This window comes from Ranitomeya variabilis, chromosome 1 (genome assembly GCF_051348905.1).
Source record: "Ranitomeya variabilis isolate aRanVar5 chromosome 1, aRanVar5.hap1, whole genome shotgun sequence".
Classification (NCBI taxonomy): domain Eukaryota; kingdom Metazoa; phylum Chordata; class Amphibia; order Anura; family Dendrobatidae; genus Ranitomeya; species Ranitomeya variabilis.
In genome coordinates, this window is record NC_135232.1 from 141,629,913 (window position 1) to 141,654,361 (window position 24,449).

At 46.1% G+C, this 24,449-nt stretch overlaps 1 protein-coding gene across 1 annotated transcript in view; it reads left to right on the forward strand.

Moving 5' to 3' along the window:
• ARSK (arylsulfatase family member K) overlaps window positions 1–24,449 on the forward strand; it is a 194,188-nt gene that overhangs the window by 108,504 nt on the left and 61,235 nt on the right. Inside the window, exons 6-7 of the mRNA XM_077289375.1 lie at window positions 7,388–7,612; window positions 10,948–11,175. Coding sequence (XP_077145490.1) covers window positions 7,388–7,612; window positions 10,948–11,175 — 453 coding nt within the window. The remainder of the gene's footprint in view (window positions 1–7,387; window positions 7,613–10,947; window positions 11,176–24,449) is intronic.

Consider the following 24,449-nt stretch of genomic DNA (forward strand, 5'->3'; position numbering starts at 1 on the left):
ATCATAGACCTGAGACAGGGACAAGGGGGCATCCTCTACGTCTGGAGGAAAGAAGGTTTAAGCATAATAACAGACGCGGATTCTTTACTGTAAGGGTATGTTTCCACGGTCAGGAAACGCTGCTTGTTTGACGCTGCGCAGAGCTGCAGCGTCAAACAAGCAGTGTCCAGATGTTCCAGCATAGTGGAGGGGATTTTATGAAATCCCATCTCCACTATGCGTGGAAACACGCATGCGGCGGCCCTGCGACTCCGGACATGCTGCGCGTCTTTTCAGATCGCAGCATGTCCGAATACCTTGCGGGGACGCAGCGTCCCCGCAAGGTATATCACAGGGCGCTATGGGAGAGAGCGATCATCCCGGATGTGAAGAGTTAACACATCCGGCATGATCGCGTCCCAGAAAGGGGGCGGGGCTTAGCGCCGAGCGGCTTCACCGCCGCGGCGATACCGCCGGCCATCCTGACAGTGGAAACATACCCTTAGGGTATGTGTCCACGTTCAGGATTGCTTCAGGATTTGGTCAGGATTTTATGCAGGTAAAATCCTGACCAAATCTGCACCTGAGGTCACTGGCAGGTCACCTGTGTTGTCCTTGAGTTTTTTCTGCAATGTAAGGACATGCTGCGTTCTTAAAAGACGCGCCGCATGTGAGTTTTCTCGGGTGTGCCGCATGCGTCTTTTACTGCATAGTGGAGACAGGATTTCATGATATCCCCTTCACTATGCTGTAACATCTGGTCGCTGCGTTTTTTATGCATGCTGCTCAACGCTGCGTCAAAAACTCAGCGTTTCCTGAACGTGGACACATACCCTAAGAGCAGTGATACTATGGAACTCTGCCGTATGATGTTGTAATGAGTGATTCGTTACTTAAATTTAAGAGGGGACTGGATACCTTTCTGGAAAAGTATAATGTTGCAGAGTATATACACTAGATTCCTTGATAGGGAGTTGATCCAGGGAAGTAGTCTGATTGCCGTATGTGGAGTTGGGAAGGAATTTTTTTTTCCCAATGTGGAGCTTACTCTTTGCCACATAGGTTTTTTTTGCCTTCCTCTGGATCAACATGTTAGGGCATGTTAGGTTAGGCTATGGGTTGAACTAGATGGACTTAAAGTCTTCCTTCAACCTTAATAACTATGTAACCGTCATCTTCTTGTGACCATGGCTGCTCGAAAATGTGATCGTCACTAAACAGTATGTCCTCCTCTCCCTCTTGGAACATGCAGGGTGAGAGGCTACAATCAGGAAATGACTAATCAAATACCGGTAGCTACTTGAAATGTACTAGTGTGGTCTCCTGGGACTCAACATCGTGGAGAATGGTGGGTCAGGGTGAGGATTATGTAATCTAGGCTCTTGGCTGGTAAGACTGGACCATGTGGAAGACTGGGTGGTGTTACCAAGCATGCTGGAAGCATTATCTGCTATCCGACCTGTTCGCACTGTTGTGGCTTCAGAAGTGGTGTCCATTGGCTCCCTGTAAAGTGGGATAGAAAACTATGTGTCGTGGATGAGCATATTGCTTCTGCTCCAGCTACAGGCACAGTCGCATCTGCCCCACATCCTCATCGTCTGCGTGCACCATTATCAACATTTCCACGTCCCTGTCCCTTAACACACGCCTTACGCATTTTCTAATTGCTATGTCTCTGGAAACCAAGTTTCCTTGATTAATTGAAACTATATTTTTTTATTTAAAAAAATATTTGGTCAACTACAGCAGGCCAAGCATTTTTTTTATTTCAAACTAATGTAATTTCAGACAAAGCAGATTAAACTGTATGGATCATAATAGTCAGTTTTTGGAATAAAAAAATGTGGTCACCTGTAGCAGGCCAAGTGGTTTTTAAAAATTTCAAACCACCATAATTTCACACAAAGCAGGTTAAACTGTATGGATGACAATACAGTAATTTTTTTCACAAAACAAAGTGGTCACCTGCAGCAGCTCTATATTTAGCAACAAACAGCGGCTGTATTCACCACTCTTCCTGCTCCAGCCGCTGTCCCTAGGCTAAATGCAGAATGTATAGCATAGAAACAGCAAAGCCCGAGATTAGCCCTGAGAAGGACTTTTAGTATGATTCCTAACACTGTGCACTTTCTCCCTCCAATCAGAACTGTCCCTGAGCTGCGCAATGGTGTCAGTGAGTCGAGCGTGGCGGCGCCGGTTCTTTTATAACCTCTGATGGGGTAATGCCAGTCACAGTAATGACACCACCAAGATTGCTACGACATTACAATGACTGGCAGGCAATCCCCGTGATTGGCTGTGTAACAGGCGCTAAACATGCGGGGAGAGGATTCGAGCTTTCAATGCGAGCACCAGCTAGTGCTTGACGAGTGCCGAGCACCCAGGTACTCGAGTGATATGCGAGTATCACCAAGCACGTTTGCTCTTCTGTAATGGCAACCATTAATTAAAAATGCACATGGATACGTGACCTAGAAATTTAGCACGCTATTGCAAATTAAATCAACACTTGAAATAATCAGCTACATTTTGATTGATAGTACATAGTTTAATGCTGGTTTTAGATTGGCTGATAATTGGGGAATAAGTGCTCCTAGTGGTAGCTGTTCCAGGCATCAGGCAGTCTAAATAGATCATAGTGTGATCCGATTTTCTTTGATAAGGAGAAGATGGGTAAAAAAATTCTCCATCTTCTCCATTCTGTCAGTCAGTGGAAATTGGATTGCACGCAGATGTCATGCGAGTGCACTCTGATGTTTTCCACGGACTCATTGACTTGCATGATCAAGTGTGATCTGTATATCGGATCAAACTCAGGCATAATGTGATATTTTTCCTTGGACTGTCTCAGTCTAAGGAAAACAAACTCGAACATATGCACAGCCCCTTAGAATAACATTGGTCCAACTGCGATCCGAAGGTTTGTCAGATTAGACTCGATTGATGATACAGTCGTGTATGAGCCCTAAAAATCATTGTCGGACGAGTGGAAGTGGTGTACTGCTGAGAACAATGACAGTCTATGCGCACAGAGCAATTGCATTAGCAATTGTTCTGGCTGCACAGAGTTGTTATCTTCTTTAAGCTGGCCATTTAGTGACTGCTGATTAGCTTCCATGTAGCAGATAGGCGATCGTTTAACATCCCTGGTCAACATGTCTTCAATCAATGATAACTCTTTAAAATCTACTATATAATTGTCTAAGGGGTACTTCCGTCTTTCTGTCCTTCTGTCTGTCTGTCACGGATATTCATTGGTCGCGGCCTCTGTCATGGAATCCAAGTCGCTGATTGGTCGTGGCAAAACACCCACGACCATTGCCACGACCAATCAGCGACGCGCACAGTACGGAAGAAAATGGCCGCTCCTTACTCCCCGTACTTAGTGCCCGGCGCCCGCATACTCCCCTCCGGTCACTGCTCACAACGGACCGCGTTATGCCGCGGGTAATGCATTCCGTAACTGCTGCTATTAACCCTGTGTGTCCCCAATTTTTTACTATTGATGCTGCCTATGCGACATCAATAGTACAAAAAATTTAATGTTAAAAATAATAAAAAAACAAAAAACCTGCTATACTCACCCTTCGTAGTCCACCGAGCCGCTCGCGCCGGCCGCCATCTTCCGTTCCCGGCGATGCATTGCGAAATTACCCAGATGACTTAGCGGTCTCGTGAGACCGCTAAGTCTTCTGGGTAATTTTGCAATGCATCCTGGGAACGGAAGATGGCGGCCTGCGCGAGCGGCTCGGCGGAGCTTCGGTGGATCCCAAGCGTCGGTAACCGCTTCCTGGATCCAGGCGCCAACGGAAGGTGAGTATATAACTATTTTTTATTTTAATTCTTTTTTTTTTAACAGGGATATCATGCCCACATTGCTATATACGTGGGCTGCGCAATATACAACATGGGCTGCGCAATATACAACGTGGCCTGCGCAATATACAACGTGGGCTGCGCAATATACTATGTGGGCTGCGCAATATACAATGTGGGCTGCGCAATATACAACGTGGGCTGCGCAATGTACGACGTGGGCTGCACAATGTACAACGTGGGCTGCGCAATATACTACGTGGGCTGCGCAATATACTACGTGGGCTGCGCAATATACAGCGTGGGCTGCGCAATGTACTACGTGGACTAAGCAATATACTACTTGGGCTGCTCAATATACAACGTGGGCTGCGCAATATACAACGTGGGCTGCGCAATATGCAACGTGGGCTGCGCAATGTACAACGAGGGCTGCGCAATATACTACGTGGGCTGCGCAATATACAGCGTGGGCTGCGCAATATACTACGTGGACTGCGCAATATACTACTTGGGCTGCTCAATATACAACGTGGGCTGCGCAATATACAACGTGGGCTGCGCAATGTACAACGTGGGCTGCGCAATGTACAACGTGGGCTGCGCAATGTACAATGTGGGCTGCGCAATGTACAACGTGGGCTGCGCAATATACAACGTGGGCTGCGCAATATACAACGTGGGCTGCGCAATATACTACTTGGGCTGCTCAATATACAACGTGGGCTGCGCAATATACAACGTGGGCTGCGCAATATACTACGTGGGCTGCGCAATGTACAACGTGGGCTGCGCAATGTACAACGTGGGCTGCGCAATGTACAACGTGGGCTGCGCAATGTACTACGTGGGCTGCGCAATGTACTGCGCGGGCTGCGCAATGTACTGCGTGGGCTGCGCAATGTACTGCGCGGGCTGCGCAATGTACTGCGCGGGCTGCGCAATGTACTGCGCGGGCTGCGCAATGTACTGCGTGGGCTGCGCAATGTACTATGTGGGCTGTGCTATACACTACGCATACATATTCTAGAATACCCGATGCGTTATAATCGGGCCACCACCTAGTGTATAATAAACTTAAAGTGGAGCTTGTCACCAAGTTAAAAATGTCCAGTTTTTGCCCTTATTTTATTCTCCCTGATTTTTTGAGTACTCAATTTTTTTTATTTTCTAATCTGCCATACGGTACCAGAGATATGGGAATTTCTCTTTAGTGCAAACCAGAGCGTTTACAAAGGGGTGTGTCTCACAGGATCCTCTGGGGTGTGTCTTTAGGTTGCTCTGCATTACTACCCTGTGAACAACATCCCCTTGTAAAGAATGTAAAATTAGCATTAAATTAAAAAAAACCCTAACACGGAAGATTCAGGGAAGAAGGAGGCATTCAAAGTAAGCAAAAAACAGTCATTTTTAACCTGATGACAGGTGTTTTTCAGCTAATTAATTACAACACTAAACAGATTATTATATTACATACATTAAATGTATTTCTATCAAACTTAGCAATGATAAAGCCGATAATTTTTGTGACTAACATTGGTTGTGTCTTGTTTTGATTTTTAGGAAATATCATATTTAAGTTTTCTAATTTCACTTAAAGTGGTAGTCCAACCACAGCAACTAATGCCCAAATGCACTATTAGGACATAAGGCTGCCTTGAGGGAGAGGGGAGGTGCATGCATGAGATGTGTACTGTGTATTTTATCAGATATCCCCCTTCCACTGCTGTCCCTTCCTCTCTCACAGCAGGAGTCTCACACACAGGCTAAGAGAGAGGCTTAGGGTACCGTTACACAAAACGATTTACCAACGATCACGACCAGCGATACGACCTGGCCGTGATCGTTGGCAAGTCGTTGTGTGGTCGCTGGAGAGCTGTCACACAGACAGCTCTCCAGCGACCAACGATGCCGAAGTCTCTGGGTAACCAGGGTAAACATCGGGTTACTAAGCGCAGGGCCGCGCTTAGTAACCCGATGTTTACCCTGGTTACCATCGTAAATGAAAAAAAAACAAACCGTACATACTCACATTCCGGTGTCCGTCAGGTCCCTTGCAGTCTGCTTCCCGCACTGACTGAGTGCCGGCCGTAAAGTGAAAGCAGAGCACAGTGGTGACGTCACCGCTGTGCTTTTACTTTCCGGCCGGCAGTCAGTCAGTGCGGGAAGCAGACGGCAAGGGACCTGACGGACATCGGAATGTGAGTATGTACGTTTTTTGTTTTTTTACATTTACGATGGTAACCAGGGTAAACATCGGGTTACTAAGCGCGGCCCTGCGCTTAGTAACCCGATGTTTACCCTGGTTACAAGCGAACGCATAGCTGGATCGGTGTCACACACACCGATCCAGCGATGACAGCGGGAGATCCAGCGACGAAATAAAGTTCCAAACGATCTGCTACGACGTACAATTCTCAGCAGGGTCCCTGATCGCTGCTGCGTGTCAGACACAGCGATATCGTATGGATATCGCTGGAACGTCACGGATCGTACCGTCGTAGCGACAAAAGTGCCACTGTGAGACGGTACCCTTAGAATGATGGCAAGATGAGCCCACCCTCTCCTCTTACACACTGAAGGAGAGATTCTGCTGACACTTCCATCCCCCCTCCCCCTCCCGATCCTCTTTGTACTTAAGTTACTGAGAAGTCTTTTGTATGTCACAATCTCTGTAGTTATTTTTCTCAGGGACATTTAATAGTTTATTTATTTTGATCAGTGTCAAAATGACCTCAATAAGTAAAAAAACACTTAATTTCCATGATGAGCATTAACCAGTTCATTCCACAGGATGCATACATTTTATAGATAATGTATAGCTTATATGGCATAAATGGCTTCTTCTGACTTCAGGAATCCCTCCTCTGGAACCAGGGCAGCAATCAATCCAGGAGACACAAGGTTCATATAAACAACCAAACTTTTACTTGGTGACTGGCAGTATTTACAGACACGTATAGAGGATAAGGCCCAACAGGTTGTCATCTTTCCCACAGGTACCGTCACAACTTCAGACCTGGTTCTCGGTATAGGTAGAACATCCCTTTTACTGTCTTCTCTAGCTCTAGGGGATCTCCTCCTTTTCCAGGAGTATATCTGGATTACATCTTACTCCGCCTCTTCGAGTTTCAGTCCAGTTTCTCCTGCAGCTTTGCAGAAGGAGTGTGCCCCCAGGTCCCAATGTCTATCTCGAGCTTCCCAGACCGGCAAAGGGGAAACTCGTGCGGAGGGGTTCTTTAGCAATCCAATGCACTGAAGTTCTGTGGCCACAAGTTCTGTGTCCCTAGAAGCCCATGTCCTGAGCCTGTCACTTATCACTGCCCAGCACTTACTGTCTGTCACTTCCTGTCCTTGACACTAACTCTCAGTTCCCCCTCCCATACTGGGCCGGCCATTACAGTTAACCCTGTCTAAGCTAAATGCAGCTCCAGTGAGTGTTATCATTTTACACCATGCATGAAAATGAAATACTTAGAACCCTTTAGAGTGTCGGGGACGAAACCGTCAGCACCACCAGTCCTACACATATACATATAATAATTATGTATTTTCAGTTAATGGTTTTCACACCTTTTTTTTTCTTCGTTAGGTGAAATCATTTCAGCACTGACGGATACTGGATTTCTAAATACAACATATGTGTTGTTTACATCAGACCATGGGGAACTTGCAATGGAACATAGGCAGTTTTATAAGATGAGCATGTATGAAGGAAGCTCCCATGTACCTCTTCTAATTATGGGACCCAACATCCAATCTGGAAAGAGAATATCAAATATTGTATCTCTTGTGGACCTGTACCCCACCATGCTTGGTAGGTAAAGTAAGAAATAATCAAATATCACCTCTAAATGCTGCTAATTTTCCCATATACTGGAAATCTGCACTGCTCATTTTAATGTATTGTATGAAGAAATTGATCTTTGTGGGCAGATGGTAGAAGCAGACGTGCTGAGGTGTAACATGAGGTGGTGTCTACAACCCACAGAAGTTGTTCAGGTAGTATGGCTCATCCAGGTTGGCACATCAATGAGAGCTGTGGCAAAAAGTTTAGCTTAGTCTGCCAGCACTGTGTCCACAGCATGGAACAAATACCAGGGAAGAGGCCAGTACTCCAGGAGACGTGGAAAGGGCCGTAGGAGGGCAACAACCCAGCAGCAGGGCCGCTACCACTTCCTTTGTGCAAGGAAGAACAGTGTCGGAGACCTACAAAATGACCTCCAGCAGGCCACTAACATCAATGTGTCTACGCAAACTGTCAGAAATAGACTCCACGAAGGTGGTATGAGAGCCTGATGTCCACAAGTGGGTGTTGCACTTACAGCCCAACACCATGCAGGGCGATTGACATTTGCCAGATGTAATTGGTCTGATAAGATGCTCCATATGTACAGTAATTGGCCCGATGATATGCTCCATATGTAATTGGCCCCATAAGATGTTCCATATGTAATTGACCCCATAAGATGCTCCATATGTAATTGGCCCCATAAGATTCTCCATATGTAATTGGCCCCATAAGATGCTCCATATATAATGGTCCCCATATACTGCTTCATACGTAATTGGACCCCTTAAGATGCTCCATATGTAATTGGCCCCATAAGATGCGCCATATGTAATTGGCCCCGTATAATGCTCCATATGTAATTGGTCTGATAAGATGCTCCATATGTAGTTGGCCCCATGATATGCTCCATATATAGTTGACCCCATAAGATGCTCCATATGTAATTGCCCCATAACATGCTCCATATGCTTTTGGCCCCATAAGATGCTAATATGTAATTGGCAGCATAAGATGCTCCATATGCTTTTAGCCCCATAAGATGCTAATATGTAATTGGCAGCATAAGATGCTCCATATGTAATTGGCCCCATAAGATGCTCCATATGAATTGGCCTCATTTACTACTCCATATATAACTGGCCACATAAGATGGTCCAAAAATAGTAAAAAATACTCACCTTTCCTCGCTGGTTGCTGCTCTGCTCCGGACTCCTCAGCGTCGGAGTCTTCTGCACTGTGACTGCTCAGGAAGAGAGTGCTCACATGTGACATCATCGCGCCCTCTGACCTGAACATCATGGTCAGAAGACGTGAGAGACGCTGCAGCGGTGGAATAGGGAGAGGTGAGTATCGCAAGTACTGGGGCCCGTAGCAAGAGGCACAGGCACCGGGCCCCCATATTGCACTGGTGTCCCGGATGACAAATGGGCCCCCCGCCTGCTCAGAGCCCCGGCACATGCCCAGGTGCGCCCGGTGGTGACGCTTGCCCTGCCGCTAATAGTATCCTGTTCCGGGAGGGGTGATAGATGCTGCAGAGAAGTGACTGCAGCCCCGGCCTACTGTGACGTTTTTTTTGAGACTCCTCAAATGACACAACACAAGAAATATACACTGTGTTCCAAATTATTATGCAAATTGGATTTAAGTGTGATAAAGATTTAATTGTTTTGTTTTTCAAATAAACTTGTGGATGGTATTGTGTTTCAGGGCTCAATGTATCACTGAAATCAATCTTAAACACATGTGATAATTGGTTTTCCAGATGATTCTAATTAAAGGAAAACTACTTAAAAATGATGTTCCACATTATTAAGCAGGTCACAGTTTTCAAGTAACATGGGAAAGAAAAAGGATCTCTCTGCTGCCGAAAAGCATCAAATAGTGCAATGCCTTGGTGAAGGGATGAAAACATTAGAAATTTCCCGAAAACGTAAGCGTGATCATCATAGTGTTAAGAGATTTGTGGCTGTATCTGAGCACAGATGTGTTTATGCTGATAAAGGCATAATGAGGAAGATTTCTGCCAGGCAAGTTCATCGGATTAAGAGAGCAGCTGCTAAATAGCCATTACAAAGCAGCAAACAGATATTTGAAGCTGCTGGTGCCTCTGGAGTCCCTCGAACCTCAAGGTGTAGGCTCCTTCAAAGGCTTGCTGTGGTGCATAAACCTACTATTTGGCCACCCTTAAACAGTGTTCACAAGCAGAAATAGTTGCATTGGGCCCACACATACATGAATACTAATTTCCAAACAGTCTTGTTTACTGATAAGCGTTGAGCAACCCTGGATGGTCCAGATGGATGAAGTAGTGGATGGTTGGTGGATGGCACCATGTCCCAACAAGGCTGCAACGTCAGCAAGGAGGTGGAGGAGTCATGTTTTGGGCAGGAATCATGGAGAAACAGCTGGTAGGGTCCTTTAAGGTTCCTGAAGGTGTGAAAATGACCTCTGCAAAGTATACTGTATAGAGTTTCTGACTGACAACTTTCCTCCATGGTATAAAAAGCAGAAATGTGCCTTCAGGAGCAAAATCATCTTCATGCATGACAATGCACCATCTCATGCTGCAAAGAATACCTCATTGGCTGCTATGGGCATAAAAGGAGATAAACTCATGGTGTGGCCACCATCTTCCCCTGACCTCAACCCTATAGAGAACCTTTGGAGTATCATCAAGCAAAAGATCAAGGAGTGTGGGAGGCAGTTCACATCAAACCAGCAGCTCAGGGAGGGAAGAAATACAAGCAGAAACTCTCCAAAAACTCACAAGTTCAATGGATGCAAGAATTGTGAAGGTGACATCAATGAAGGGGTCCTATGTTAACATGTAACTTGGCCTGTTAGGATGTTTTGGAGTTAAATAGATTTTTTATTCAGTTAATGTGACCTCTTAATGCTGCTAATTCCACAAATGAGCATTTTCAGTTCTTTAAAACATATCAAATGTTTAGAAATTCTGCTGTGCCTAATAATTTGGAACAGTGCATTTTAAGTTTTTATTCATTTTGGAGATTATACTGTTATCATTGGGAGGTTTCTTCAATAAAATTCGATGTATATTCTAACGGGTGATTACTTTTATTAGACTGACTGTCATTTGCACCGACCATTTAGGAAAATCCGATAATGTCAGTTGCATAATAATTTGGAACATAGTGTATTAGAAAAAAAAAACACATTTAGGGATTAGAAAGATAGGGAAAAGTGTAGGGTGTTGTGTACAGTAATAACGATAATTACAAAAGTGGTTAGGGTGTAAAGATAGATATTTCGAACATACATTCTAGGTACTGGACCACCCCTTTAACTGTTTTTCATTGTAATATTTATGCATACATTTTTCTTTCTTTCTTATTTAGAGATTGCTGGAATTTCTTCACCTCAAAATTTAAGCGGCTTATCTCTGTTGCCATTATCATATGCAGGATCAAACACTGATATATTTTCAAGATCTGAGTTACGACCAAACTGGGCTCTGAGTCAATTTCATGGTTCTGATGCAAATGCTTCAACCTATATGCTGCGTGAAAATGTCTGGAAGTACATTGCATACTCAGACGGCGATTCTATTCCTCCACAGCTGTTTGGTAAGATCATTTTTCAGTATATTCTTTGTAATGTTTTATTATTTGAAATGCATTAGTTTGTGACTGCAGCTAGTCTCGTTGGTTTCATATACCATTCATTACCTAGAAACTCGAAAAACAAAGGAGAGAAGATTGATTTGTCAGACTTTGTTCCTACTACAGTAGAACAGTTTTCTTCAAAACCTTAATTCCTACAGTGTAGTTATGAGTCAGATGTATTCAAAAGTGTGCTTCCTTCCATCCGCCCCCTCACCAATGATTTACAACTGCTGTGTACACAGCCCCAGTCATTAGAGAGAGGTGGGAGGAGGCGAGGGGCTTAAAGTAAAGCTTTTCTCTTACATACTATGGACTAATAACTAAGTCTGCTGAATCCTTTCTTCATTTCCATTAACCAACAGGTACCATATTTTTTTGTGCTGTCCAGTAGTTTAGTGTATTCTGATTAAAGATCTACTACTGTTTGTTTTAATCACTTTTTGCATTAAGGTTTTTTTGACCATTAGGCTGTGTGCACATGTAGCATATTTTTCGCGTTTTTTTCGCGGTTTTTCGCTATAAAAACGCTATAAAACCTCGAAAAAAACGCTTACATTAAGCATCCTATGTAATAGAATGCATTCCGCATTTTTTGTGCACATGCTGCATTTTTTTCCTGAGCGGAATCGCATTCCAGAAAAAAACGCAGCATGTTCATTAAAATTGCGGAATCGCGGCGATTCTGCACCCATAGGAGTGCATTGATCTGCTTACTTCCTGAACGGGGCTGTGCACACCATGCGGGAAGCAAGCAGATTATGTGCGGTTGGTACCCAGAGTGGAGGAGAGGAGACTCTCCTCCACGGACTGGGCACCATATAATTGGTAAAAAATAAAGAATTAAAATAAAAAATAGTCCTATACTCACCCTCTGATGGCCCCCGAAGTGTTCCCGCCTCTCCGGTGCATGATCTCTCTTCCGTTCCTATAGATGATGTGGTTCAGGACCTGTGATGACATCACTGTCTTGTGATTGGTCGCGTGACCGCTCATGTGACTCACGCGACCAATCATAAGACAGTGACGTCATCGCAGGCCCTTCACTGCACTCCAGCTATAGGAACGGACGCCGCTGAGGTCTGCAGGTGAGTATAACCATGTTTTTTATTTTTTTTATTATTTTTAAACATTCGATCTTTTACTATAGATGCTGCATAGGCTGCATCTATAGTAAAAAGTTGGTCACACTTGTCAAACACTATGTTTGACAAGTGTGACCAACCTGTCAGTCAGTTTTCCAAGCGATGCTACAGATCGCTTGGAAAACTCTAGCATTCTGCAAGCTAATTATGCTTGCAAAACGCTAGTTTTCTGCGGGTATATGCATGCTAATTCTGCATGCGATATACCCGCGGCAGGAGGCGCAGAATTGCCGCGGAAATTTCCGCGGCAATTCTGCAACGTGTGAACTTAGCCTAACAGTATATGTTTTACAATTGTCAGTCTTAGGAAATATGTCATGAGGTGTTTGCTGTACTATTTGAGAAAAGCATAATGTAGGGGCAGAGACCTACATTCAACTGATTTTTCACTAACTGGGCTACTTATTGCAGTTTGGATAAAATTACAGTTTTGTCTTCTGCTGATCTAGCAGTTCTCTAAATGCTGAGCTCTGTATAGTCCCACCACATCGCTGTTTCTGGGTACACTGTGCATAAGCAGATAGCTGCCAATCAGTAGTTAGGGTTATATAGAGCTCATGAATATGAATAAGAAGGACTACATGGCACCAGGTTTACGAGTCATCTAGAGATTATTTCCTTCTAATAAAAGTGTAATTTTATCAAAACTGCAGCAAGCAGCCCAGTAAGTGAGACATCACTGGAATCAGGGTCTCTGTTTATATGTTATACTGCTCTCTGACTAGGTGGCAAAAACCCTGGTGACCGTGTAATGTGGCACGGGGCGGTATACGCGGGCGAGGCACTTGTCTGGATCACACTGGCACGTTACAGGAAAGTCGGAATCCTGGCTGGATGTTCAGACTTGTTCAGTGAGGGCGTTACACCCATGCAGGCCGCATGTAACCATTGTTGCAGGTTTGCCAGGATCAGATGTTTCACAGCTCAATAAGGTAGACCACCATTCAAAAATAAACTCTTTACTGAACAGCAACTTGAGAATGATTATATACAAGGGATGGCAAGTACAAAGTCTTATGGACATTTCTTTTAAGGGATGAAGCATCTTCCATACAGCATCCTTCCTCTGTAGTATTCTCCAGGGCTTTCTATATCCACTGTTTCTCCCTACTTCACCTTAACCCATCTTTAATGCTATAGTTCTGGTAAACAAGTCTCCTTTACTTGTTCAGCGGTTCCGCGTCCTGTTTCTTCCACTTGGAAGTTCTTGGAACTCCGTCTTGGAACCCTTCACTATTCCCAGTCTATCAGTCTTGTTTAGGCCATTTACCTTTTGGAGTTACAAGCCCAAAATCTTGTGGCTAGGCGTCCTCTCCTGGAAGGCCACTCTGTCTTTCTGTCACTTATCCTCAGGATCTTGCTATCCCTTCGCTTCAGTCTCCTTTCATTCAAGGTCACCTTCCAATGCAGAATGCAGCACTGCTCACTTTGGACTTTTTTGTTCCCTCATTTTTCACTCCAGACTCTTTCTGTCTTCCTAGCAGGAATCAATCACTTTCCCTAACACAAGCCCTTCCCACTATGGGCTAGTCCCAATTTTTAACTTTTTCTGACCCTCCAGTTTGTTGCTGTGCAGAACTTCCCTATAAAACATTACATTACACAGGCAAACATCACAATACAATACAATTTGCATGACACAATATTTACAAAAGACGCAAGACATTATTCACATTAAAATGCAAAGCGCAATTGATATCTTCAGGAGTAGAAATACGTTAGCCATTGTCCACCACCCTTACAACTGATGCCCTTTAAAGGGGTTGTCCACTAGCCACTGCATTTTACCAGTTGTCGTTTTCTGCCCTTGTAACATTTTCTAATTGCATTTATTAGTTATCTTGTTCCTTTTGCAAAGGTAGAAGTCATGTGATCCTGCTTGTCAGTTTTGCCTTGTCTTTCTGTGGTGTTCCATGCTATGGGTTCTTCTTCCTAGATTCAGATAGAATGTCATAATTAAGTAATTTGAGAAGCTGTTTTCACGGGGCAGTGGAAGTCCACACCTGTAACCCTTGAGATATTGTCTTTCTTCAGTTACCTAACTGTACCATTTCAACCAGGACCCGAGGCTACATCACAATACGGCTGGGAAAAATAAGCAGGTGGGACCTCTACCTACACCAGGGGTCCCCAACCTGTAGCTCAGGAGCCACAGGTGACTCGCGGTCCCATGAACTGTGGCTCGCGACTGTCTGCCAGCTTGGTGCAGTAGCTCCAGATTTAGTAAACAGGTATGAAGAGCACAACTCAAAATGGTGAACTTTGTGAGTGGCCCTGCAGAGAAGAGCAGATTTGGGTGCACATCCAGGGCCACCATCAGGGCATTACGGCCGTGACTGGCGTATGGGGCCCGGTGGGCAGAGGGGGCCCGCATCGGGCCCCGTCTCATCTGCTCACCGGGCCCCTACCGGCATCCGCAGGCTAAACCGGGCCCTTAGCGGCGCCGCAGCTGTTTAACGCTATTGACGTGAAGGCCCGCGCCCGCACATCAATAGTTAACAGCCGCCAGCCAATCTGAGGCTGGCAGCTGACGTCAGCCGCAGCGTGCATGTCGCCGGCGTCTGACGTCATTGTCAGTCCCTGGCGAGTGCGCGCTTCAGCTGTGTGGAGAGAGCTTCGCCCGTCGCAGGAGCGCAGTCAGGTGAGAAGAACTTGTTTTTTTTTTTTTTATTGAGAGCGGCTATCCGGGGGGCCCAGGGCAGAATGCTGGACACGGGCAGAAAGCTGGACACAGGGGCAGAACGCTGGACATAGGGGCAGAATGCTGGACACAGGGGCAGAATGCTGGACACAGGGGCAGAACGCTGGACACAGGGGCAGAATTCTGGACACATTTTGGTGGCTTAAAAAATCTTTTGGCCAAAACAAAAGCTGCCGGCTATATGTGTGATCTGGTGATGGGAACTGTCAGTGTGTGATAGGTGAGAAGTGGAGATTTTCCAAGAGAGAGAGGTGGACAGTTCGAGGGGTGAAGCGTGGAAGCGGGGCTGGGGTGGAGCCTGGGCAGAGTCTCAAGGGGGCCCCGAAAATTTTGCCAGTATGGGGCCCCAAAATTTCTAGTGGCAGCCCTGTGCACATCTACTGATCTTGGGGGGTTTAGAGATAATTTAAGTATGGTACGCTGGAGACAAGATGATACTACTGGTCAGAGGATGTGCATGAAGCTGGATGTGACTGTGTTGGCAGTGCCTGATAGGAGAATGCTGAATGTGGTGTGGTGTGGTGGGAACCCCTGAATCTTGGTATACTGCTTCGGGGTGATTTGTGTGGAAAAGCTTTTGTTATCATTACACCCTTAATGGGGGCTTTGGTTGCCACAACTGTGAGGGGGGCAGTAGCTGGATGTGGCTTGCGACCCTCTTGCAGAGCTGAATGTGGCTCTCAAGGTCAGAAAGGCTGGGGACCACTGACCTATACAATGGGAATGGAGCAGGATAAGTACAGAAATGTATTTAGAGAAAACTTCAGTTTTCAAGTTTAGGGGGCAGAAGGTTAATGGTGAAAAATTGTGGACAACCCCTTTAATTATCATTTATGACTTTATAAACGCTCTTCTTTCAACATGGAAGTGAGTAGAGCGGAACTAGCCCTTTAAAGGGAATATTTCAGCAGGGTTATGCAACCTCATCTGTGAGTAACCTGTTGTAGGCAAAGAGATCAAAAATCCATCGATGTATCACTTAGTTTACTGGGTGTAGCGATTGTGACACAATCAAAGATTTTAGATTTAGCAATGCAGCAGAGCTGAGAAACCCTGCCCACACCAGGCTCTGTATGTATAATGTCTATAGACTGTGAGCTGCTTAGTACAGAAGGGGGCGGAGTCGAGCCAAGGTTCATGCGCTTCTGTAGTCCAAGCAATGATAATCAGAAGGTAATAAAACCTGCAGTCTAAAGGTACCGTCACATTAAGCGACGCTGCAGCGATAGCGACAACGATGCCGATCGCTGCAGCGTCGCTGTTTGATCGCTGGAGAGCTGTCATACAGACCGCTCTCCAGCGACCAACGATGCCGAGGTCCCCGGGTAACCAGGGTAAACATCGGGTTGCTAAGCGCAGGGCCGCGCTTAGTAACCCGATGTTTACCCTGGTTACCAGCGTAAAAGTAAAAAAAACAAACAGTACATACTCACCCAGCGTCCCCCAGCTTCTGCTTCCTGACACTGACTGAGCTCCGGCCCTAACAGCACAGCGGCTTTCACTTTCACTTTAGGGCCGGCGCTCAGTCAGTGTCAGGAAGCAGACGCTGGGGGAGGTATGACGCTGGGTGAGTATGTACTGTTTGTTTTTTTTACTTTTACGCTGGTAACCAGGGTAAACATCGGGTTACTAAGCGCGGCCCTGCGCTTGGTAACCCGATGTTTACCCTGGTTACCAGTGTAAAACATCGCTGGTATCGTTGCTTTTGGTGTCAAACACAACGATACACGGCGATCGGACGACCAAATAAAGTTCTGGACTTTATTCAGCGACCAGCGACATCACAGCAGGATCCTGATCACTGCTGCGTGTCAAACTAAACGATATCGCTAGCGAGGACGCTGCAACGTCACGGATCGCTAGCGATATCGTTTAGTGTGACGGTACCTTAAGTTAACAATGCCACACAGCAGACATGTGACACATTGTTGAAGTCTGTGTTTTAACCGCTACCTTATTCTGTCCTCAGATTAAATAGCAAAAACCTGCTGACATATTCTCTTTAAGAGACTGAAAACATGAAGCACCAATGCATTATGCTATATGAAGAGGCTGTATTCTACAACATGGGCACCTTACAGCGGCACACAAAGAATACACAAAGGCAGAGATTTACTCTATGTATGAGGCTTGATTTTGCAACTACAAAGTAAAAAGAATTAAATCAGAATATGTCAAGATTGAGAACTAGCGGAAGAAGAGAAAAGTGATTGCATTATATGGATAAAATTGGCCCACATTCATCTTTTATGGTTAGTGATGTCAGTTGTGGCTTAAGACAAGTGGAGTCACACTGACAGAGACCTATTCTGGCATAAGTATGACAATATAATAGAATGCAATGTATAACTCTGCTGCTTTTATTAAAGGGAACTTGTCATCTGCTTGCTGCTACTCAAACCACAGGCAGACTAAATCAGACACTGTCTGCATTATTCCAGCAGTCTATGTTTTACTCTGAAATGCTGCGGCGTTACAGAGAAAACATACTCTGTAGAGCTGGCCGGAGACTAAGCTTCGCCTAGGACTAGCCCAAGAGGCCGGTCCCTAGCAACTTCTTCCTTGCCTGACCAATTTCTCCCTATGTGAGGGCATAGGAAGAGTACTGTCAGTCTAGAGGAACAGGATTGGGACAACCGCAGTGAGCTGCCTCGGCCTAGTCATCTGAAACGCAAAGTCCCTGGCAATTTTTACAAAATGTTTTCTCTGTAACGCCGCAGCATTCCAGAGTAAAACATAGACTGCGGCAATAATGGAGACCGTGTCTGATTCATGCTGCCCGTGGTTTCAGTAGCATGAATCAGATGACCGGATGTCTTTAAAAAAAGCAGCTGAGCTTAAAATTGCTTCAAGCATATTGTCATACCTATGCCAGAATAGGTCTCGGCCAGTGTGAACCCCACTAATCTGAACTGGCTACAACTGATGTCAGTAACAATAAAAGATTAATATAGGCCAATTTTCTTCCATTTAGTACTATCACTTTTTCTTCCATTAGCTCTCAATCCTGCTACAGTGTAATTTAAATGGGTGTTCTGAAGTTTAAAAGTTATTTCCTATCCTTGATCCCCACCAAATGAGGTGTGGGTCACATATGCGCACTGCATCTCCATTGTAATTGAAGTGCCGAACATCAGCTGAGCCCTGCACTTGGCAATCTTTCATTAAAAGAACCAATCACCAGTTTTTTAGTTTATAAACTATGCCTATCACTTTTAAGATCATGTGAATAGGGTTCCTGTAGCTTCTTTATATCCTCAGACATGCCCCTGCATACCTCAGAAAAAGTGTTTTATACTTGTCCTGCATGTAAATTGCGCGTTCTTGTCCAGATTGAGATCAGCGCCATCCTGGTCCCTTCATACATCGCTTCGGTTCCTTTAAATGCCTCTTCTATCTGCATGTAGGTGGATGATGTCTCAACGTCGGCCACGTGGTGCCAGAAGCCTAGTGCCTGTGCAGTGGAATTGGAGACATGCAAAGGCGCACCCCACTGTGCTTTATTGAACAGGCAGTTATTCCACTGTGCAGGCGCAAGACATCGTTCTCTGTGTGGATGATGTAGAACAGAAAAAACAATGTGCAAAAAGTGGTGTCATTCAGTGGCGCTGCTGATAAAAGCTTGATGGCCAAGACAAAATCAAAGGAATTTAATAGTACAGGTTTTACAAGTCAACGCGTTTCAAGGTTCAAGGTAATGATTTACCAAGAATGGGATAATTGAGCAGAATATTCCAATGATCCTGAAGAATTTTTCTGATGTTTTCATGTTGGCTATTAAAAGTGGTGATGAAGTTGAATTCAAATTTTGTATTTTTCTTAATTTCTGATTTTTTTGAAGAGAGAATCGTAATTAAGGTACCGTAAGTTTTTTTTTTAGTTATTGAAAGCACGTTTAATGAGTTTGTTTGGATATTTATTTTCTATAAATTTCTGCTTAATAATATCTGATTGATATAGGATTCCAAGGTGCAATTTTTCCTTATTCTTCTGAACTGTTTTTGAGGAATATTCTTTAACCATTTGGAATAATGTCCACTTTTATAATGAATACAGCTATTTGCATCAACCTTTTTAAAAAAGTTTTTTGTACAAATGTGTTTTTCACAAATAAAAACAGATAAATCTAAAAATTCAATATTTTGCTTGTCAATTTTGGGGGAAAAAGATAGACCCCAATTATTGGAATTTAAATCATTTACAAAGGTTTCAATATTGCATTGGAAATTATCCCATATCAAGAAGAGGTCATCTATGTATCTTTTGTATAAAATTATACTCTTCGTGTAGGGGTCTTTGGTAATGTATAAAAACTCAAAAATACCCATAAAAAGGTTCGCGTAAGTGGGCGCAATGTTAGATCCCAATGCAGTCCCTTAGGTTTGGTGGTAAAATTTATTCAAGAACATAGCAAAATTATTATTTAACATAAAAGATAGACCTTCTAGAACAAATTCTTTTTGTTGTGGTGTTTTTTGATCAGCAGTTAGAAATTTTTTGAAACACAAAAGCCCAATGTCATGGGAAATATTAGAATATAAGGATGCTATGGAGCGCCCCCACACCGCCGCAGGGCCTAGGGGTACCCGGAGCCGGGCCTCTGGGTCTCAGTCCTGGGGTTGTCACGGTGGCTAGACCCGGTCCGTGGCCCTGTCTGTCAGTGGGGGACGTCCGGTAGAATAAGTGATGATGATGGTGCAGTAACGGTGGTGTAGCGGTGCAGTTGTGGGGTGCAGGTCGCGGTAAATAACGAGGACACCAGGTTGCAGTCTCTTTACCTCTTTACTGGAGATCTCTCAGTCCGCAGTCCAGAATACGGTTCACCAGGCTGCGCAAGTCCGGTCGGTCCGATGGCACTTCCAGAGTTCTCCTCACAGGTGGAAATCAGTGCCCTCCTTCTTAGCGCTATGTGTTGTAGTCCTTCCCTGCTGTGCTCACGGAAAGTACCCCACAACTGTTGTGTCTGTTTCTTAAGTTCCCTCACAACTCGATTCACTGATGTTCTTCTCGTATTCCATCCCTCCCTGTTATTCAGGTTGGAACGGCACCCGTTTGTCAGGTAGGCCTGGAGTTCTTCCGGGACCCTAGAGACGCCCCTCTCCCGCAATTGCCCCCCAAGACTTCATAGGTGATATGTGGTAGACAGCCCGCCTTAAACTGACTGCCCTGCCGCTGTTTGGAGTATGGCTTGAAGCTGTATGCTATTCCACTCCCTCGGCGTTCCGGCCACCGGTAATGCGCCTCAGTAGGATGTTGCTCCGGTCCTACAGCATGACCCCTACTGGTATTCTCCTTTTTGCTTGATCTCGTTTCTCACTCAGCACAATCTATCTCGCTTCTAGTCCTTTCTTGGGCACCGCCGCTATGCTGAGCAGGCACGGTCCCGTTACGTTCTTTCTAATGCCAAGCCTCTGTCAGGATCCCACCCCTGACAGAGACCCTACTGTCTCTTCCTCCACAACACCCTCTGCCACAAGGTGTTGCTTCGTTCAATCCAGTCAGCTTTCTCTTCTAACTTCCTGCCTGACCCCCAGTTTACCCACTATGGTGGGGAGTGGCCTAATGAATAGAACCCTTAGCTCCCCCCGGAGGCCCTGCTGTGAAACATATTGGTGTCTGTGATACCTGGTCAGATGAACTCCTTCAGTGCCATCGAACGCACCATGGCTCCCCATAGTGGCGGATCCACAGTACTGCAACGACCAGGACTCTGGGGCGCTGCACTCCCCCCTGGTTAAACACAGTACTCCGGGACTGGGAAGAAAACAACAATACAGGTTAGCAAAAAGACATACAATTTTCGTTGAGTGCAAAACAATAAGTATACTTGAACAGGCTTCCCTTTATGGGAGGTGAGGACACTTTAACGTTACAAACATAATTAAATATCATAGCAACAGGCTACAATTAGCTCTCATTACCCAACCGGGTATTCTACTAGATGCAAACATTATTGACCAATAATTTAACTTTGCCTTTAAGGATATACACTCTTAATCCGCTAAAGACCTTCCTATAATCACATGGTATTTTAACTTTGCATTCGCCTTCTTTGGAATCTGCAGGACCGCCTGTCCTAACGGCACCAGACCTACTGCCTCTCCTTTCTATTACAGGACCGCCCCGTTCAGCCAGGGCCTACTGCCTTTTCAACTACTATACACAGTATAGAACATAACTTTTCTTTCAGTTTGAGAACACTGAGCCGGCTCTACTTGGCTCCTATAAGGACTCACTCACTAACCCCTACGGGTTCACTTTCTGTCCTTAGTAACACATTATTAACTTTCTATGGGGACTCAGGGTTTACCTTCTATCCTCACCTTCGTTATTACTTCCTTTCTTTCAACTATGCAGGACTCTAATTCCTCCCCTACGGGCTCTCTGCATCTTTCTTTTTAAAGAACATTATCTAGGTTTCACATTTCAAACAGATTAAACACACATAACTTTTCTTTATGCAAAAACAGTTACATTTCTTCCAGAGCATCATCATATTACTGTTCTAAAACAGTATCACTTTTCAAGTTCAGGTCAAACATCCCCTTTAAGAGGGGATCAAGTCTTTCTGAGGTAGCTCGTCTTCTCAGCCTACCAGTCTTTGCTCAGCAAAGGTTCCAGAACGGTATCTTCGCAAAGAGTCTTTAAGTAAAACCAGTAGAAAGCGCCTTTAAGAAGGTGCAAACTATTTACAAGAAAGTTTGGATCATGCACTGTTCATGATTTCTCAGTTTGTAAAACTTGTGCAAAACTGGTAGGAAAAGCAAACAATAGGGATCCCGGGTCAACTAAGGGATCCATAAAGAGTTAACCCTGAGCGGGTTTAGCAGCAAACAGTTCACAAACAGTTAACGGGAAAACTATTTACATTTTCATAAAAGAGCAGTGATACTTTACTGTTGTGAAGCGGGAGGTGGTCTCCTGTCCGGTCTCACCAGGCCAACAGATCGCACTGGTGAGCCAGGACGCTGTTCCGGTCCCAACAGTGATAAAATCCCTCGCCGGGAGATCCTTCTTGTCGGCAGGTGTACACGTCCCTCCGGGGCACGGTGAGGTTGGGCTTCTTGCGGTTCCGCGGGGCCGGGCTCCGCTGTCTTCCCCTTGGGGTCACCTCTTTCCGGTGCTTCAGCAGCAGCCTGGAAGGCAGTGCACCGCTGCATGCCTCGTGCCATCCAGCCAGCTTCCCCCGTAGCCCTCCTCCATCGGGTATACGTCACCGCATCGCCTGGTTCTAGGTCGCGATCGAACCTCCCGTGGCAAGGTTCTACCTCCTCCCGGTCCACGCGGACTTGCACCGGTTCCCCGATCTCTTGGATCACTCCTCTTCCACACTGAGGGTTAAAGGCCACTACTACACCCCAGTGTGAGGGCAGGATTTCCGGAGCGCTAATCAAATCAATCTGTTCCGCAGGCTGGGGTCGGCTCCTCCATGCGGCCATCAACCGCCGCAGATGTTCAGCATCGGGTAGAATCTTTAAGTCCAGCGTCTGGGACGTACCTCCAGCCACGGTCGGGTGGGTAGCGACAGGGGACACTGGGGCCAGATGGATCTCCGTGGGCTGGCCTAGCCGTGAAAGTACGCGGGCATCGGCCCTCAGCCGGCGGGCTAGCTGTCGAGCCTCGGCTGCAGCCGCACATTCCGCAGACAGCGGCAAAGGGGCCCGACCCATCGGTGGCCCTGCGAGGGTCAGACCCTGCAGCGTTGGCGTTTCTGAGGCTGTCCTGGGTTGTGCAGCCTCAGGCCGGGCCGGGTCAGCTCCGCGTGGTACTTCTGGTGTCGCCATCTTTATTTGTCCTCCAATGTCCTCTTTTCGCGGTCTCTTTCGTGGGCGTCCCCGTCCCCATGATCTCCACCCTCCAACCAAGATCAGGAGGCGGACCTCGGCTGTTGACGGGCACGTCCTCAGGACACAGAAATACTTAGACTGGGCGGCCATTGCTGTTCGCGCTCTCCAGCTTGCCTACGCCCACTTCACGCCTCTCTTCCCTTCCTGCGCTCTCCTCAGCGCTACAATGGCGGCGGATTTTGGCGGCAAATGGCACAACACACAGTCTTTGCAATAAAGTACAGTTCAAGCACAACAAATCACAGTTCCAAGGCACACATGACCTGATTCTTCAGGCTTAAGTAGATCCTGTTCGTGACGCCAAGTTGGAGCGCCCCCACACCGCCGCAGGGCCTAGGGGTACCCGGAGCCGGGCCTCTGGGTCTCAGTCCTGGGGTTGTCACGGTGGCTAGACCCGGTCCGTGGCCCTGTCTGTCAGTGGGGGACGTCCGGTAGAATAAGTGATGATGATGGTGCAGTAACGGTGGTGTAGCGGTGCAGTTGTGGGGTGCAGGTCGCGGTAAATAACGAGGACACCAGGTTGCAGTCTCTTTACCTCTTTACTGGAGATCTCTCAGTCCGCAGTCCAGAATACGGTTCACCAGGCTGCGCAAGTCCGGTCGGTCCGATGGCACTTCCAGAGTTCTCCTCACAGGTGGAAATCAGTGCCCTCCTTCTTAGCGCTATGTGTTGTAGTCCTTCCCTGCTGTGCTCACGGAAAGTACCCCACAACTGTTGTGTCTGTTTCTTAAGTTCCCTCACAACTCGATTCACTGATGTTCTTCTCGTATTCCATCCCTCCCTGTTATTCAGGTTGGAACGGCACCCGTTTGTCAGGTAGGCCTGGAGTTCTTCCGGGACCCTAGAGACGCCCCTCTCCCGCAATTGCCCCCCAAGACTTCATAGGTGATATGTGGTAGACAGCCCGCCTTAAACTGACTGCCCTGCCGCTGTTTGGAGTATGGCTTGAAGCTGTATGCTATTCCACTCCCTCGGCGTTCCGGCCACCGGTAATGCGCCTCAGTAGGATGTTGCTCCGGTCCTACAGCATGACCCCTACTGGTATTCTCCTTTTTGCTTGATCTCGTTTCTCACTCAGCACAATCTATCTCACTTCTAGTCCTTTCTTGGGCACCGCCGCTATGCTGAGCAGGCACGGTCCCGTTACGTTCTTTCTAATGCCAAGCCTCTGTCAGGATCCCACCCCTGACAGAGACCCTACTGTCTCTTCCTCCACAACACCCTCTGCCACAAGGTGTTGCTTCGTTCAATCCAGTCAGCTTTTTCTTCTAACTTCCTGCCTGACCCCCAGTTTACCCACTATGGTGGGGAGTGGCCTAATGAATAGAACCCTTAGCTCCCCCCGGAGGCCCTGCTGTGAAACATATTGGTGTCTGTGATACCTGGTCAGATGAACTCCTTCAGTGCCATCGAACGCACCATGGCTCCCCATAGTGGCGGATCCACAGTACTGCAACGACCAGGACTCTGGGGCGCTGCAGCTACATCCAGAGTGGGCAGGATATAAGAAGGAGGAGTCTCTCAGGTAGCTAGGAAGATTAGTAA